General features: G+C 44.7%; 1 protein-coding gene across 2 annotated transcripts in view; it reads right to left on the reverse strand.

Moving 5' to 3' along the window:
* The window catches only part of gfpt2 (glutamine-fructose-6-phosphate transaminase 2), a 34,149-nt gene that overhangs the window by 963 nt on the left and 16,751 nt on the right, over window positions 1-16,435 (reverse strand). The window contains exons 8-19 of one of the 2 annotated variants that reach the window (XM_080773827.1): window positions 14,487-14,566; window positions 13,804-13,875; window positions 9,852-9,951; window positions 7,525-7,688; window positions 5,934-6,029; window positions 4,441-4,538; window positions 4,183-4,303; window positions 3,767-3,924; window positions 3,291-3,405; window positions 2,375-2,502; window positions 1,612-1,779; window positions 679-840 (exon numbers count right to left, since the gene is read on the reverse strand). In XM_080773827.1, coding sequence (XP_080629953.1) covers window positions 679-840; window positions 1,612-1,779; window positions 2,375-2,502; window positions 3,291-3,405; window positions 3,767-3,924; window positions 4,183-4,303; window positions 4,441-4,538; window positions 5,934-6,029; window positions 7,525-7,688; window positions 9,852-9,951; window positions 13,804-13,875; window positions 14,487-14,566 — 1,462 coding nt within the window. The remainder of the gene's footprint in view (window positions 1-678; window positions 841-1,611; window positions 1,780-2,374; window positions 2,503-3,290; window positions 3,406-3,766; window positions 3,925-4,182; window positions 4,304-4,440; window positions 4,539-5,933; window positions 6,030-7,524; window positions 7,689-9,851; window positions 9,952-13,803; window positions 13,876-14,486; window positions 14,567-16,435) is intronic. The other variant, XM_080773828.1, reaches the window with a different exon arrangement.

Consider the following 16,435-nt stretch of genomic DNA (forward strand, 5'->3'; position numbering starts at 1 on the left):
AATATTCTTTTTTTTTAACCAGCACACAACTCAAACATTGAGTTGAATTCTTCCGGACTGCAGCAACGATTTGCTTAAATGTATAGTACGAAATGAAAAGCAAAGCTTTTGCACACCGGCTACAGGCGACAGGTGCGTAGGAGAGGGTACGGTGCCCCAAAAATGAACAAGGAAAACAACCTGCACACTGTCTTCAAATGCAGTGACCAACTTAAATTTTTTAGGGAAATAGCAACGTTTCGGCCTATGCGGCCTTCATCAGGCTATCTTTATAGGCCCGAAACGTTAACGCTATTTCCCTAAAAATAAAAGTTGGTCACTGCATTTGAAGACAGTGTGCGGTTGTTTTCCTTGTTTAACCCATTCTGACCGGGAACCCATTTTGGTGTTAGCACTATGTTATGCTTTAGCTATTGAAAAATAGCAGATCTACAAGCTCATAGCGCGCCACCGAGTGGCGCGCTACGAGCTTGTAGGTCTGCTATTTTTGAAAAATCGAAGAGCGACTGACATTTTTAGAATCTGATCTCAGGTCAGAATGGGTTCATCAGACCAGTGTGTGTCCGGTGGAAACCTCGTATGAATCTGATCTCAGGTCAGAATGGGTTAAATGTATGTACAATAAATATATGATAAATAGATGTAAGTGTGTAGTGTAGTATAGTATAGTATACGCACGTCGTATCCCCGGAGCACGGCCAGGTGGAAGGACATGAGCTGCAGGGGGATGACGCTCAGGATGCCCTGCAGGCAGTCCACCGTGTGGGGCAGCTCGATGGTCTTGTAGGCGTTCTTGGTGATCTCCAGGTCGCCCCGGCAGCACAGGATGATGGGCCGGCCCTGCATGGAGGAGGAGAAAGACGTTAGTGTCAGTCACTGTACTTACTACTGTAATTAATGTATCCTCCTTGCTGACATGTTTGCGCCATTGGTGAGATCATGTGAAAATACTTTTCGCTGTGCTGTACTTGTACTGTACATGGACAATAAATTGAATCTCATCTCATCTAATCTCAATTTCATCTCATCTCAGTCGATCACTCGTAGCTTTGTTTACAACCATGTGGTTTTCTTCTACTTAAAGATCTGCTATTTTTGAAAGAAAATCGTGAAAATGTGTGGCGCAAATCTTTGAATATAATCTTTCAGAGTGAACGTTTTAAACTAAAAATCTTTTCTTCTGGGAGGTCCCTGGATGGAACAACATATTTTCAGATGGGGGGGGGGGGGGGGTCGGCGGCCAATTACATAATATTTTTGGGGGTCCTTGACATGAAAATGTTTGAGGACCACTGACATAGAAAACATGTCATGATTTAGAAGACATTTGTAGAATCGTCCTCAGGTCTAACCCATTCTGGGCGGGAACCCCTTTTGGTGTTAACATTATGTCATGCTTTATCTATTGAAAAATAGCAGATCTACAAGCTCATAGCGCGCCACCGAGTGGCGCGCTACGAGCTTGTAGGTCTGCTATTTTTTTAAATCGAAGAACGACTGACATAGAAACATAGCTTTTTCAGAAAACTGTCAGGATGTAGAAGAATGTTTTTTAATCTGATCTCAGGTCAGAATGGTCTAAATGGGTCAACGACCAGAGCCAGAACGTACCGATCGGGCGGTGACCTGCTCCAGGGCGTTCTGGCACTTCTGGTAGCAGGCGTCCCTCATGATGATCATGATGACGGGCATGTGTTTGTCTATGAGGGCCAGAGGGCCGTGCTTCAGCTCCCCGGCCAGGATCCCCTCCGAGTGCATGTACGTGATCTCCTTGATTTTCTGTGCATTTAATAGGAAGAATGGTTGAGAATCAATACATTATTCAAGTGAATGACAAGACTTAGAGAGCAGTGGGTTTTCAACCCCAGGTGGTTCCAGGTGGTCCACGGCTAAATGATTGGTTAAGCTTAACCAAATGGACCTTTATGGATCTTTAACTCTTGAGTGTAAAATGAAACCAAAGAGTCAGAAAGTTAACTGTTACTTTTTTAAAGTAAAAAAATATATATATGAAATTAGTTTTTGTGTATAGTAGTTACCATGGACAAAGAATACATTTTGATTTTGTTACAATTTAATACAATTTAATGTATACAATTGGGATGGTTGTAATTTTGTCTCCCTGCTCTTCTATTGAGACATTTAGATTGTGTCAAAGGTCATGTCTCACCTATAGACTAAATTGTGACCTGATCGAAATTCTATTTATCCCCTGAGCAAGCGAGCAAGCAAGCAAGCAGGCAGGCTAAAAGAAAACAACAGTACTTGTGCGCAGGAAACCTAGAAGAGGACAGCTACATACTAGTGCAGCTTTAAGCACAAGACAAGAAAAAGCCATTCAAAAAAGTGCAGTGTTCTTTGCAAAATGACTCACCAGTGCCCCCTCCAGGCAGGTTGCGTAGTTGAAGCCGCGGCCCATGACCAACAGAGACCTCTGCTCGTACAGCTCGTCTGCGATGGCCTTGATCTTGTTGTCCAGAGCCAGAACCTCCTTTATTAGCTCTGTGGAAACAACAGAGACAGAACCGTCTTTATTAGCTCTGTGGAAACAACAGAGACAGAACCGTCTTTATTAGCTCTGTGGAAACAACAGAGACAGAACCGTCTTTATTAGCTCTGTGGAGACAACAGAGACAGAACCGTCTTTATTAGCTCTGTGGAGACAACAGAGACAGAACCGTCTTTATTAGCTCTGTGGAAACAACAGAGACAGAACCTCCTTTATTAGCACTGTGGAAACAACAGAGACAGAACCGTCTTTATTAGGTGGAGGTGGAAGGATAGGTGGAGGATGAGTCATGTACGGGGAGAGGTGGAGGTGGAAGGAGAGGTGGAGGATGAGTCATGTACGTGGAGGTGGAAGCAGGGCTGGACTGGCCACAGGTCGTACTGGGAATATTTTTGACAGGCAGGCAGGCCAATATAGGCGGCAGGCCACCAGGAAAGGTCCGGGCGTGCTGCCATTCTGCCATCATGATAATTTCACTGTACCTGTATATCAGTGAGTGACAAATAAACTACTCTACAAAGGGTTGTGTAGTTGTCTGTTGGTTTGTATAATTTATGTTGTTCTGTAAAAGTGGTGGTATTAGGGCTTGTTTGTTTGTGTGTGCCTCCACGGAGTGGGGGGTAGAGTTTCTGCTGTCTGCGTGCTGGTTGTGGTGGGCCGGTCTGGGCCAAATTCACTCATTCAATGACCGGGCCGAATTTTTGTCCCAGTCCAGCCCTGGTGGAAGGATAGGTGGAGGGTGAGTCATGTACAGTACACTGGGGGTTTAAACGCTTCTTACCAGGCAGATCCTTGAGGCCTTGGATGATCTCCCCTCGTCTCTTCTGGAGCGAGACTCTGTCCTCGCTCACCATCAGGCCGAACATGATGAGAGACACAAACTGACTGGTGTATGCCTGGATAGATACACACACACACACACACACACACACACACACGGTCATTAACTCATGTAAATGTCTTATCTTCAAAGTGTGTGCACAGTATTTAACAGTATTCAAAATACTTATGTTCTATATGCTCTATGTATTCGTCGCTATGTATTCGGCACAAACAATCAGTCACTGATGAAGACTGGACAGCCGAAACGTCTCTCAGTTATGTCGGAGATAAAAATAATTGATAATGTACTTGTGTGTCTTACTGTGTTCGATCCAGCGAGTACCTTTTGTTATTCATCATGATGTTATTTTGAGTGTATAATAAATGTCGCACCAGAAGTCAGAGCGCGATGATTGACCACAACAAAAGTCCTACCTTGGTGCTGGCCACCCCGATCTCGGGTCCGGCGTTGATATGGACGCCGCAGTCCGTGTCTCTGGAGATGGAACTGCCCACCGTGTTGGTGATGCCCACGGTCAGCGCCCCGTTGCGCTTACAATACCGCAACGCCATCAAGGTGTCCGCTGTCTCACCTGGGAGGGGGGGGGGGGGGGGCGGGGGGGGGGGCGTCATTTGGAACCGTTAAATCAGTACGCCCAGCGATTTGCAGCTTCAACAGAGCCCATTTCAAGGTATGCAGTGGTCTGCATAAGGTCTATTATATGGTGTTAATTAGTGGTCTGCATAAGGTCTATTATATGGTGTTAATTAGTGGTCTGCATAAGGTCTATTATATGGTGTTAATTAGTGGTCTGCATAAGGTCTATTATTATATGGTGTTATTTTTTTACCTGACTGGCTGATGAAGAAGCACACGTCATCCCTGAACACGGGCGTGTTGCGATCCAGGAAGTCACTGGCCAGCTCCACCATGACGGGCAGCTCCGTTAGTTCCTCCAGGATCTGTCTGGTCTAAAGGGGCACGGGGGGGACAGGAGAGGCAGAACAGTCACCAATCTGTCTTCACCACTGGTTGAAAACCACTGAACTACATGTATTCATCCATCCATCCATTCAGTCATCGACTACGTGCTCTTGGGACTACTCACCGCCACAGCGGCGTGGAAGCTGGTGCCACAGCCAATCATGATGAGGCGTCTGCACCGCTTGATCTCCTTCAGGTGGTCCTTCAGGCCCCCGAGCACCACTGAAGAGAATCAGAATCAATCAGAATCAAACTTTATTGTCACATCACATTACAGGTAACATGGGTGAAATTATTGTTTGTGCAGGCTCATCATTGCAGTTAAAAGAAAGAAAGTGCATAGTGCATGACTAATCTACATGGTACAATATGTATGCATATAAAATAATAAATAATAGTGATGTAGCCTATGTGTATAAATAAAGTAGTCTCTACTAAAGGAGACCAATTCAGTTCAGTCTGTGTGGCGTCACCAGTCCTAGTTCTTGTTCAGCAGTCTAATTGTGGACAAGTAGAAACTGTTCAAGAGTCTGGTGGTGCTGCTCTTGATGCTCATATAGCATATAGAGGAGGACATGGAGTTAGGACCATTTAATCCAGAACACCACATGGTAATACTATACATCAAATACATACAGTAGAAATAGTCATCAAGCAAGCTGAGAACCTATAGCATCCGTCTAACAGTAGAATATCTGTACAGTCAGTGAAGCTATGAGTATACATTAACATTATAGAGTGATATGTCTACATTATAATGCTATCTAAGTTACATAAGTTGAGCCTTTGTTTGCATACGCCTGTAAGGTCGTCGAGGCTAGTGCTAAAGTGCTAAACGGCAAGTGCTACAGGGCTAAAATGGAGTCTGAAGAGGTGGGTTTTTAGACTACGGCGGAAGATTGAGTCTGCAGTTCTTTTTTTAATATATATTTTTATCCCACGATTTTGTAACCCATTTTTCAGCCCTGTGTCAATCATCTAATGTGATCCTCCACCAACCTAGTCCCCATATATGGGGGACAAGGAGAGAGCAACGGACTTGAACTCATGCTTCCTTCATTCCCGAGTGTCCAAGTTGCTCCTTTACAACCTGACAGGGGGGAGTTTCCCTGGTTGGACTTAGCGCGTGGAAGGAACACGTTATTCCAACCAGTTCCTTTCCCCTTAATCAGGCGCCCCGAGTCTGCAGTTCTGATTGCAATGGGAAGTTCACTCCATAGTTTGGGAGCCAGAAGGGAGAAGAGTCTGTATAGCACACACTATTAGCACACGAATCAAACCACTTAAACCCTCTATTCTCCATAAAACGGGTTACATGAGTACTGTACTTAGACAAAAATAGTATTGGCTATTTTTTTGGAAGTGTTCCCCCCACAATCAGCATGCTGGGGTTCAAGAACTAGTCGTTAAAGAACAAAGGAAAACCTTTTTTTGTTTTCATTAGACACAAACCAGATAATGTACAGTAGGCAGGGGATATAAGAACACACACACACACACACACACACACACACAGCTAATATTGATTCTTGCGCGGTGCCGCCACCCACATCCTGGTTAGCTAACGGGTTTGGAACAGGATATGACATCATCATGCAGCGTGCTCATAGGTCATACCTGTATCCGTGTCGAAGACGATGCGTCCTCTCATGGTGTTCACCACGGACTCCGGCTGCTCGAAGATCTCCTTCTGCATGAAGGCCTCGAAGTTACCTGACGGGAGAACAAAGAAACAGACCAACACCATGAATCTCACGTTGCCCTGCTTTATAACCCATTCTGACCTGAGATCAGATTCTAAAGCACAGATGAATGGTGGTTATTTAATGCATTTTGACCTGAGATCAGATTTTAAAAAAATCTTAAATCCTGACAGTTTAAAAAAATAGCAGACCTACAGTGGCGCGCTACGAGCTTGTAGACCTTTGAATATACATTCTTTCAGAGCAAACGTTTTTAACTGAAATATTTGCTGCTGGGGGGGGGGGGGGGGGGGGGGGGTGTCCCTGGAACAACATATGTTGTCAGATGGGTGTCGGCGGCCAATTACATATATTTTTGGGGGTCCTTGACATGAAAATGTTTGAGAACGACTGACATAAAAACATGGGTTTTTTATTCAGGAAACTGTCAGGATTTAGAAGGCATTTGTAGAATCGTCCTCAGGTCTAAATGGGTTAACTTAGTATTACCCATTATGTAAAATAAATTAGGGCTGTCCCCGACTAAGGATTTGTATAGTCGAGTCTGGCCAATTGTTGTCTAGAGTCGACTGGTAGACTTCTCTGGTCTACCTGGTGAGAAACATGGATCCGTTCAGAGTTGTCATGACATAACTGCACCAGCAGATGGAGCAATTTCTCTTGTTGGACAGCCGGCATAATGCATTTTTATAGGAATACAATATAATACCCTAACTGAGAGTAAATAGTACATCAACCATCTGATTTCCATTAATATCTTACAATATGCAGCTGTTTAATCAGTAATGCCTTCTTGCTCAGAACAAAACAGCATTATTTAACACAAGCTAATCATGTCGCAACAAGTGACTAATATCTGGATGCGGGTGTTCAGTTAAACCCTCCATCTGTGGTTCTCAAGCTCAAACTGATTTTTTTAGAGAATGAAAGAAATCAACAAATCATGTCCATCAGTCGACTTTGAGGCTTAATAAAGTTTTTTTTAGGTCTGCTATTTTTGAAGAATAGTGAAAAGTGACATGAGAGTGTTTGAGAACGACTGACATAGAAAAACTGACTGTTTTCAAGAAAACAGTCAGGATTTAGAAGACATTTGGCAGAATCGTTCCCAGGTCAAAATGGGTTAACCAACCAACTGACTGACTGACTGACTGTACCTTTCATACTCAACCCATTCTGAACGGGAACCCATTTTGGTGTTAGCATCATGTTATGCTTTAGCTATTGAAAAATAGCAGATCTACAAGCTCATAGCGCGCCACCGAGTGGCGCGCTACAAGCTTGTAGGTCTGCTATTTTTTGAAAAATCGAAGAATGACTGACATTTTTTAGAATCTGATCTCAGGTCAGAATGGGTTAATCAGACCAGTGTGTGTCCAGTAGAAACCTCTTATGAATCTGATCTCAGGTCAGAATGGGTTAACCAACTAACCAACTGACTGTACCTTTCATGATCTGCTACAGCTCCATCTGCAGGGTCTGGATGAGCCTGACGGGGTCCTTACCTTTCATGATCTGCTGCAGCTCCATCTGCAGGGTCTGGATGAGCCTGACGGGGTCCTCTCCGGCCTGCCGTTTGATGCGGTGGATGGAGAGCTTCCCGTTGGTCACGATGGCCACGTCGTCGTCCTCCATGTACAGCACCTTGTTGGTGTGCTCGATGATAGCGCTGCACGGACGGACACAGGAGAGTCATATATTGTTTTTAGGATTGATTTTAAAATGATTTTTACTTGTGTATAAAGCTCTCAATGGTCTCATACCTTCCTACCTACATGACTGCCTGCCTAAATATGTCCCAAACCGCCCCCCCTAAGGTCTTCCACTGCTGGCCTGCTCGCTTTGCCTAAAAAAAATGGCAACTAAAAAATACGGGGAAGCAGCTTTTTTGCTTCTAGGGGCCGACGGCATGGAACAAACTCCCACTGTACCTTCTTCGTCAGGCAGCCTCTGTAGACATTTTTAAAAAAGCACAGCTCAAGACCCACTTCTACAACATTGCTTTTAATTGATCTTTTATTTTTTTGTTATTCATGTCCTCACTGTATTGCATTACTGCTTGTTTTTTTTAATGTCGTTGCCTTTCTTTTCTTTTTTTTCTCCATTGTTCTGTAAAGCACTTTGAGCTGCATTTCATGTCATGAAATGTGCTATACAAATAAAGTTTTATTATATATATATATATATATATATATATATATATATATATATATATATACACCCAACCACTGACGTGCACACATAGACATCAAAAGGGGGATGCCCCTTTTACCCTGTAAAACAACTGCCCTTTTCTCCAGACCACGAATTCACTCATTTACGACAGTGGAAAGAATGCAAAATGCCACTCCTTTCCATGACATACTGTCTGGAAGGCCAAGGCAGCATTCAGGAGAATTGTATTTCCCCCCCCGCAGTCTCCTGAACTTGAACACAGTATTTTTGCGCTGAACAAATTTGTTTAGAAATCCATGTCGCTCCCAATAACGGGTCCAAATGGTTTCATTTTATGCTCTCAAGAGTTAAAGATCTTTTAACCCATTCTGAACGGGAACCCGTTTTGGTGTTTAGCATCATGTTATGCTTTAGCTATTGAAAAACAGCAGATCTACAAGCTCGTAGCGCGCCACCGAGTGGCGCGCTACGAGCTTGTAGGTCTGCTATTTTTTTGAAAATTCGAAGAACGACTGACATTTTTTTAGAATCTGATCTCAGGTCAGAATGGGTTAATCAGACCAGTAGTGTGTCCAGTGGAAACCTCGTATGAATCTGATCTCAGGTCAGAATGGGTTAAAAGGGTCCATTTGGTTAGCAACTCTCCGTCATTTAGCTGGGGACCACCTGGGAACCCCCCCCCCCCCCCCCCCCTCTCGAGGACCACTGGTGGTCCGCGCTGCGTATGATGACACAGGAAGAGAGTCATAGGGCCGGCCGTCACGGTTACACATTTTAAGTTTTGGCGATTAAATGTCACGCAAATAATCACGATTGAGACGATTTAATTGTGTTTTGTTGTTGAACGTTGGAACTTTGCATTTCGTTGGTTTGGCTTCGTAATCAAAATGTGCACTTGGCAGTCGTTAGTACCTTAACGACAAATGTACAAAATAGTGTAAATGGCTGATCTAACAAGTAGATCAATCAAGTATAGGCTATAATTTAAGTGTTTATGTGTGTCGTCATGGTGACCTGGCTGCCAGGGGGAACCCCGTGCCCAGTGTGGCCGGACGCTCTTGATTACAAGGGGTTCTTTTGTTCTTTTTCTTTGGGATGACCAAAGCTATTTATTTTATTTTCATGTGCATAAACTGTTCTCCTCCGTAGTGTAACATACAGCGGAATGCTTGAACTTTGTACATTACGAAATACAATGATATTGTCATTGTTACACAGAGCTCCTCCTCTGTCTGTCTTACTTACATGTAAAAGACGACTAGTCCACCAGTCAACTCTATGAAATATATTTATACGTTTATTTAGTTTTAGTTTTTTGTTTCCCCCTTTTGTGGCCCCGGAAAAACAAATACATCTACAAAGACATAAATGTTCATAATCTACAGCCTGGTACGCTGCAGACAACCAACACGCCAACATAGCCAACGCAAGATGTATGCTTATCAACAACAGATAAATATCGGCTACTGCCATCGGATAATGTCATAATATATGTTTTATTTGCAGATATTGACCGTTAATAGAAAATATCTGACGATGTGGCCGATACATTGGTGATACATCCCTAAATGAAACACATGCCAACTAGGACATATCGGTTGCTGTGAAGTGCCTAACACACACACATGCACATGCTGTGACACGTGTCCCCTCTCACCTGGCATCGGAAGCGAAGTAGTACTCGACAGCCTTGCCGCCTCCCACTGCGTCCGGGCGGTTATGGATGTTCTTCTCCTGGACGCCTTCCTTGAAGAGCGCTGCGAGGGGTCAGAGGTCAAGACACTTAAGGGTCACTCACGGAAATCCAACGCCTGATTTATGTCAGGTCGCACGGCGTCGGCGTGTCGCACAACCAAAAACGAGCCGATCTCCAAGCTTCACGACGTGTTGCGCGACAACGCGCCGTGAGCTTGTAGATCTGCGCCGTTTCAGTGGGAGACACTTCTGCCACGCGACTAAGTACAACGAGGTCGTGCCGGCTCAATCAATCAAGATGTGCAATTTCAACTTGAAAGTCTTTCAGATGTTCTACTAGAGATCCGGCTGCTGAAAGAGCTTCTATAATTCACTAACCTCAAGGCATGAAGTAAAACAAAAACCTCAGGCAAATCTGGGAGAAATGTATCAGATTGCTTTAAAGATAGTCAGTGTGGAGAGAGAGGAGAGAGAGAGAGAGAGAGAGAGAGAGAGAGAGAGAGAGAGAGAGAGAGAGAGAGAGAGAGAGAAGTGGGAACCGGTGTGACTGGAAAATTGCCCCGTGGGGAATCATTTCATGGTGTTCACTGAGGAAGTCGACGTTAATGATCAGTAACAGTGAAGAAAACTGTTATCGGTAATTGATTATTTGATTCCTTCAAAAAGGTGTTTTTGTTTTCCAGTCACCTGTGTAACCAACCATACTATACTGAGGATAACTAGAACAGACCACAGATCAGTTTGTGTAACCAAACATACTATACTGAGGATAACTAGAACAGACCACAGATCAGTTTGTCTAACCAAGCATACTATACTGAGGATAACTAGAACAGACCACAGATCAGTTTGTGTAACCAACCATACTATACTGAGGTCGTGGAAGGATAACTAGAACAGACCACAGATCAGTTTGTCTAACCAACCATACTATACTGAGGATAACTAGAACAGACCACAGATCAGTTTGTGTAACCAACCATACTATACTGAGGATAACTAGAACAGACCACAGATCAGTTTGTCTAACCAACCATACTATACTGAGGATAACTAGAACAGACCACAGATCAGTTTGTCTAACCAACCATACTATACTGAGGTTGTGGAAGGATAACTAGAACAGACCACAGATCGGTTTGTGTAACCAACCATACTATACTGAGGTCGTGGAAGGATAACTAGAACAGACCACAGATCAGTTTCTGCTTCCCTGGCCGTCGTGGAAGGATAACTAGAACAGACCACAGATCAGTTTCTGCTTCCCTGGCCTTCCTACGAGGAAGTGTAACAGAATATAACTATAGAAAATGTGTCACTTTTATTCTGGGAAGCCCTTGTAAAGAATTGTATAGGACCCCGGAAAGAACGGAGGGGAATTTAGACTTTGGAATGAAACCTCTTTTACACATAAAAGAGCCCTGCCCAGTCTAGTCCTCACTCGGGCCAAACTCCCACAACACCCTTATTCCTCTTAACAAAACAAAAATCTGGAGCACATGGCATGGGAGAGACTGTGAGTGCATTCTCCTGGCCCCGGAGGCGCCGCCAACTGCCCATAGTAGCCAAAGCCCTAACCCTAAATCTAACCTCAGAGGGAAGCCACGAAGTGATGTTTAACCAGCCACGCTGACTCCCTACCCCAAACCCTACCCCTAACCTCAGAGGGAAGCCACGAGTGAGTTTTAACCTTAGAGTATATTATGAATAGAGAAGGCACCCAGAGGAAACACTGAGGCGAAATGGACATAGTGGCCGAATGAAGGTATTGCAGTTGGCCCCAAACACATGAACGCGCTGGTCCGTTTGACTATCATTGTGCACGTTCACAACGGACGCACGCTTGTGCACGTTCATGCGCGTTCAACGGCAGCGCGTTCATGTGTTTGGGGCCACTCACTATTGCAATCCATCCCAGAATGCACTCTGTTCCTACCCGGAAGGAGGAGTGAAATCGCCTCATGCGCTTTTGAGCAACTTAATGCAAGTGGATGGAAGGAGAACCCGGATTTCATCTCTATTCATATATATACTCTAAGGTTTTAACCAGTCACGTTGACTCCCTACCCCAAACCCTAACCCCAGAGGGAAGCCACAGGTGAGTTTTAACCAGCCACGCTGACACCCTACCCCAACCCTAACAACAGAGGGAAGCTATGAGTGAGTTTTAACCAGCCACGCTGAGTCGCTGACACCCTACCCCAAACCCTAACCCTAACCTCAGGCAACGCATGTCGGGAGCCGCGGTGCACTGCTGCTGCTGTTATCAGCAGTTGCAGCTGCCTTCCACAATCATGAACGGAGCTCACACTTCCTTCAATGCATGAGGAGTGAGCAGGCCGTTTCTTATCCGGACGTATGGCGTGGAATGAGGAACACGTTATTCTTTCCAACCGGTTCCTTTCCCCTTCCATCAGGTACCTCCGGCTGACCAGGGGAAGGCAGTTTAGAGGCCGGTATTACTGCATGTTTTTTTTGCGAGGGTACCCATATACCCATACAGCTTTTTACTCATCCTTATAATAGGTTTTTAATGTGTGAACTCCCTCAAGTTTCAACCATTTTCTATTCATTCTCTCGCCCCTCTCTCTCTCTCTCTGCCTTGGACTTTAGCCCGAACCCACAGCCTGAGCCATAAATCTTTATCTCCGATAAAGCAAAAGATACAAAAGCGACATACAGTCCGTACCCTGAAGAGACACAAACAAGAGAAAACACAAAGCCGCGTTGGGAAAAAACCAAACTCGAATTCTACAAATCAATGTTCACTTTGTGGTCATGCATCCTTGAAATGATACTAGAGAAGCTTGGGAGCTCAAACGCTAGCCTGAAACCACAGTCTGTGGACAATGGGCAGAGAGACGCATTCTTTACATAAAGGATTTTGAATGACTTTCCATGAGCATGACACCACAAAAACCAGGCAAAGTTATGCACAGAATGCCCTCGGAATAACAGGAGAACTAAGGCATCTCAGGGTCATAAATATAATATGGCATTGGACAACAGATTAGTGGTATCATGAGAAAAGCTTGATTGGATAGACACATAGATGTTATGATGTTAGCTCAGGTTAGATTGGGTTAGGTTAGATTTGAAGCATCCATTTAGAAAAGCAAGAGAGCGTGCCGTAACATTTTGATTAGGAAGACTACAGGATAAAGTCTATAATTATGATCACTGATTCATAAGGCATGAGGCTTCTGAAGTTCTGGGGTTGTATTAAGAATAAATACATACAGGTAGGGGATTCTTTTGGTTAAAAGGCAACATTTGTATTGCTCTAAAGTTTGCTCAGTAATGAGGTCTCTCCCCATCTCTCCTCCATCTCTTTAAACAGAAAATAAGGGTTGGTTATGGAAGAATGAATGGCCGATGTATCTGGGGAACCAGAAAACCACAGCTGACTAGGCAGGGTGGGGCCTTATTGGAAGAGTGGTAGAAATAGCTCTATATCTCCCCTGACTAGGCAGGGGCATGGCCTTATTGGAAGACTGGTAGAAATAGCTCTATATCTCCCCTGACTAGGCAGGGGCATGGCCTTATTGGAAGACTGGTAGAAATAGCTCTATATCTCCCCTGACTAGGCAGGGGCATGGCCTTATTGGAAGACTGGTAGAAATAGCTCTATATCTCCCCTGACTAGGCAGGGGCAGGGCCTTATTGGATGAGTGGTAGAAATATCCAAGTTCAAGGATTGCAGCTTTAATTAGTACAACTGCAGAAAATCAATAGACCCCCTGACATTGACATTATTTTGATGTTGTAATTTTGATCTTTTAAAAAAAAGAAGAAAAGAAGAAAATATATATACTGTACGTGTATAAATGTCAATGATGTTATAATGTTCAGAAGCCTCATCCACCAGAGCTTTGCCTTGATAAATAATATCTCTACTGGGGAACGAGGCCCACCTGTGGGCTCCGTTAGGCCCTCGGCCCCCTGTGGGGTACCTGGGTCGTCCCTCAGGACTGAGTAGTATGGTGCTACAGAAAGACAGACACACAGACACAAATACAATAGCTTATCGCGTATACAGATTATGGTTGAGCTACTGTAAATATCGGTAATAATATCCAGACAAAGCTGCAGAGACACACAGATATGAGGAGATTAGCTGTAGTGTAGGGGACAAGATTCTATTACCGTATAGTTAGTAGTAAGATGTGTGAGTCAAACAGTTGGCCGATGCAAGGTTAATGGTTAATGCTATTTATGTGTTTTGCCTCATGTACTTGCCTTGTTGTTGTTGAAACGAGCTATACAAATAAACTTGTCTAAATTGCCTTGGGAGGTCTGTTCTTTTCGGGGGGGGCGAGTGACACCGCCATGCGATGGAATATGAATTGAGCTCGAGGCTAAACGAAGCATTAGCATCTTCACACTTGTACTATGATGACAGACAATTCTCTAGCCTGCAGTGCGTGTGTGTGTGTGTCTGTGGCCGTGCACACGTGCGTGCGTGTGTGTGCTTTGCGTGCATGTGTGTGTGTGTGTGTGTGTGTGTGTGCATGTGTGTGTGTGGAAGAGAGCGACGGAGATTAGTGTGTCGTGTAAGTGGATAATGTCAGTTAGTTAGGAGAGGAACAGAGCTTACCACTGTTGTACTGGATGGGGATGTGTTCGGCAGACAGCTCCGACTCGCTCCGAACGCCAATGAGCAACGGACTCCCTCTCCTGGAGGAGAGAGAGAGAGAGAGAGAGAGAGAGGGATGATAGAAAGAAAAGCAAGAGATTAGGTGACACAGGATATGAGATAATTTCGCCGTCGGAAATATCCGCATGCACGCTATCACACGTACGGTACACACACACACACACACACACACACACACACACACACAAGCGCATAGACACACGCACAAGATACACATATGACCCTCGTAGAATGATGTAATGTGTGCTGCTCGGGAGAGGAACCCGATATCGGCCGCTGGTTGGATCACCTCTCCCATCCCTGGGGATCACCTCTCCCATCCCATCCCTGGCGGTGGAGTGACTTCTTCCATTGTGTTCCAGTCAACTATAGTTGAGCCCCCAGAGCTTTATCTTCACTTTTCCTCTCTATGACTTTATTCTCTATGGCTTTTCTGGAAGGAGGTCAGATTTCCTTTCACTTATGCATGTCCCCCCCCCCCCCCCAGTGTCCCCTAGGGTAGGTACAGTACGTACAGTAAGTAATCCTGCTATTAGAGACCAGGATTACTGCATGATTACTGCCTCCCCCTGGCCAGCCGGGGCGCCTGATGGAGAGGAAAGGAACTAACTGGTTGGTATAACGTGTTCCTTCCACGCTCTACAAGGTCCTACCCGGGGGAAACTCCCCCCCCTGCCAGGTGAAAAGAAGCGGCTTATATTTATATTTCTCTCTGAGATATAGCGGAGTAGAAGTAAAAGTATATAGTACTTAAAAAATAAAAAAGGTACCTCAAAAGTACAGTATACTTAAGTAAGTAGATGTAATTAGTTGCTTTACACCACTGATAAGAACATCTGTGGTAATGACCAGCACCATGCTTTCCATTTGATGTATTTTATTTTATCACGTTGTGCTACATTAGTGGTCTCTGCATAGCTGTGATTTTGATTATCCTCGTTTCAAGTCCAAACAAGTCCATTACTTTCTCTGGATGGAAAATAAATAAATCCATAGTGTAGGTGCATAGTGATGGTGGCAGTATTGAGTTCACAGGTTCCCTCGTCCTGCCTGGATCTGGGCTCTCTCTCAAGCAGAAACGATGAACACGGAAGCAACGGGACAAAAATCTGATATCTCCATAATAATTTCGAGTTGTATAGTCTTGTTAGCTTGTGTTTACATTATCAGAGCTACAGTTGTTATCTTTGCATCTGGAAGTTCAACCCAGCTCAGCTCAAGTTCAACCGATGTTGGAGTTCTGGCTCATGGCCCAAAAAGAACTGAACCGGTTCCCATTGGGAACCAACCGGTGGGAAGAGGGTCACAGTGTGCTACTACGTACTACGTACCACATACGTGGGCTCCGCTCAATGGGCGACGACGAAAAGGTAAAGGGGTGTGAGAGAGGAGACACGGCTATATAGGCGTGGCCCCAGGGGCCAGTCGTGCAAAGGAGGAGGAGAAGGCCTTAAAATAGATCAAAGGCTTCACATACCGTTCTAGTGCAAACAGCCTGTTTGAAAGAAAAGGCTCTGAATGACACGTTACTCATTAAGGACGTGAAGACTCTTTAGGAATGAGGAGCGGACGGACGGACCACGCACTCGCTCACGGTGTTCAGCTCTTGTTGTTTTCCCCTTATTCCTTTTCTTTTGACACCGTCCCATTCTCTGGGGTTTGGCCCCATTGACGTAAAGCCGCTGTTCTCTTTTCTTTCTTTTTTTTAAGGGTGTGGACTGGAGCATGAAAACAGAAACATGTGGTCCCCGACGCAAACCCACACACGGGGGAGAGAGACAGAGACAGAGACAGAGAGAGAGAGACAGAGAGACAGAGAGACAGAGAGAGAGAGAGAGAGGGAGAGACAGAGAGACAGAGAGAGGGGACAGGAATGAAAGAGACGGAGT

This window comes from Protomyctophum bolini, assembly GCF_963924005.1.
Source record: "Protomyctophum bolini genome assembly, chromosome: 10".
Classification (NCBI taxonomy): domain Eukaryota; kingdom Metazoa; phylum Chordata; class Actinopteri; order Myctophiformes; family Myctophidae; genus Protomyctophum; species Protomyctophum bolini.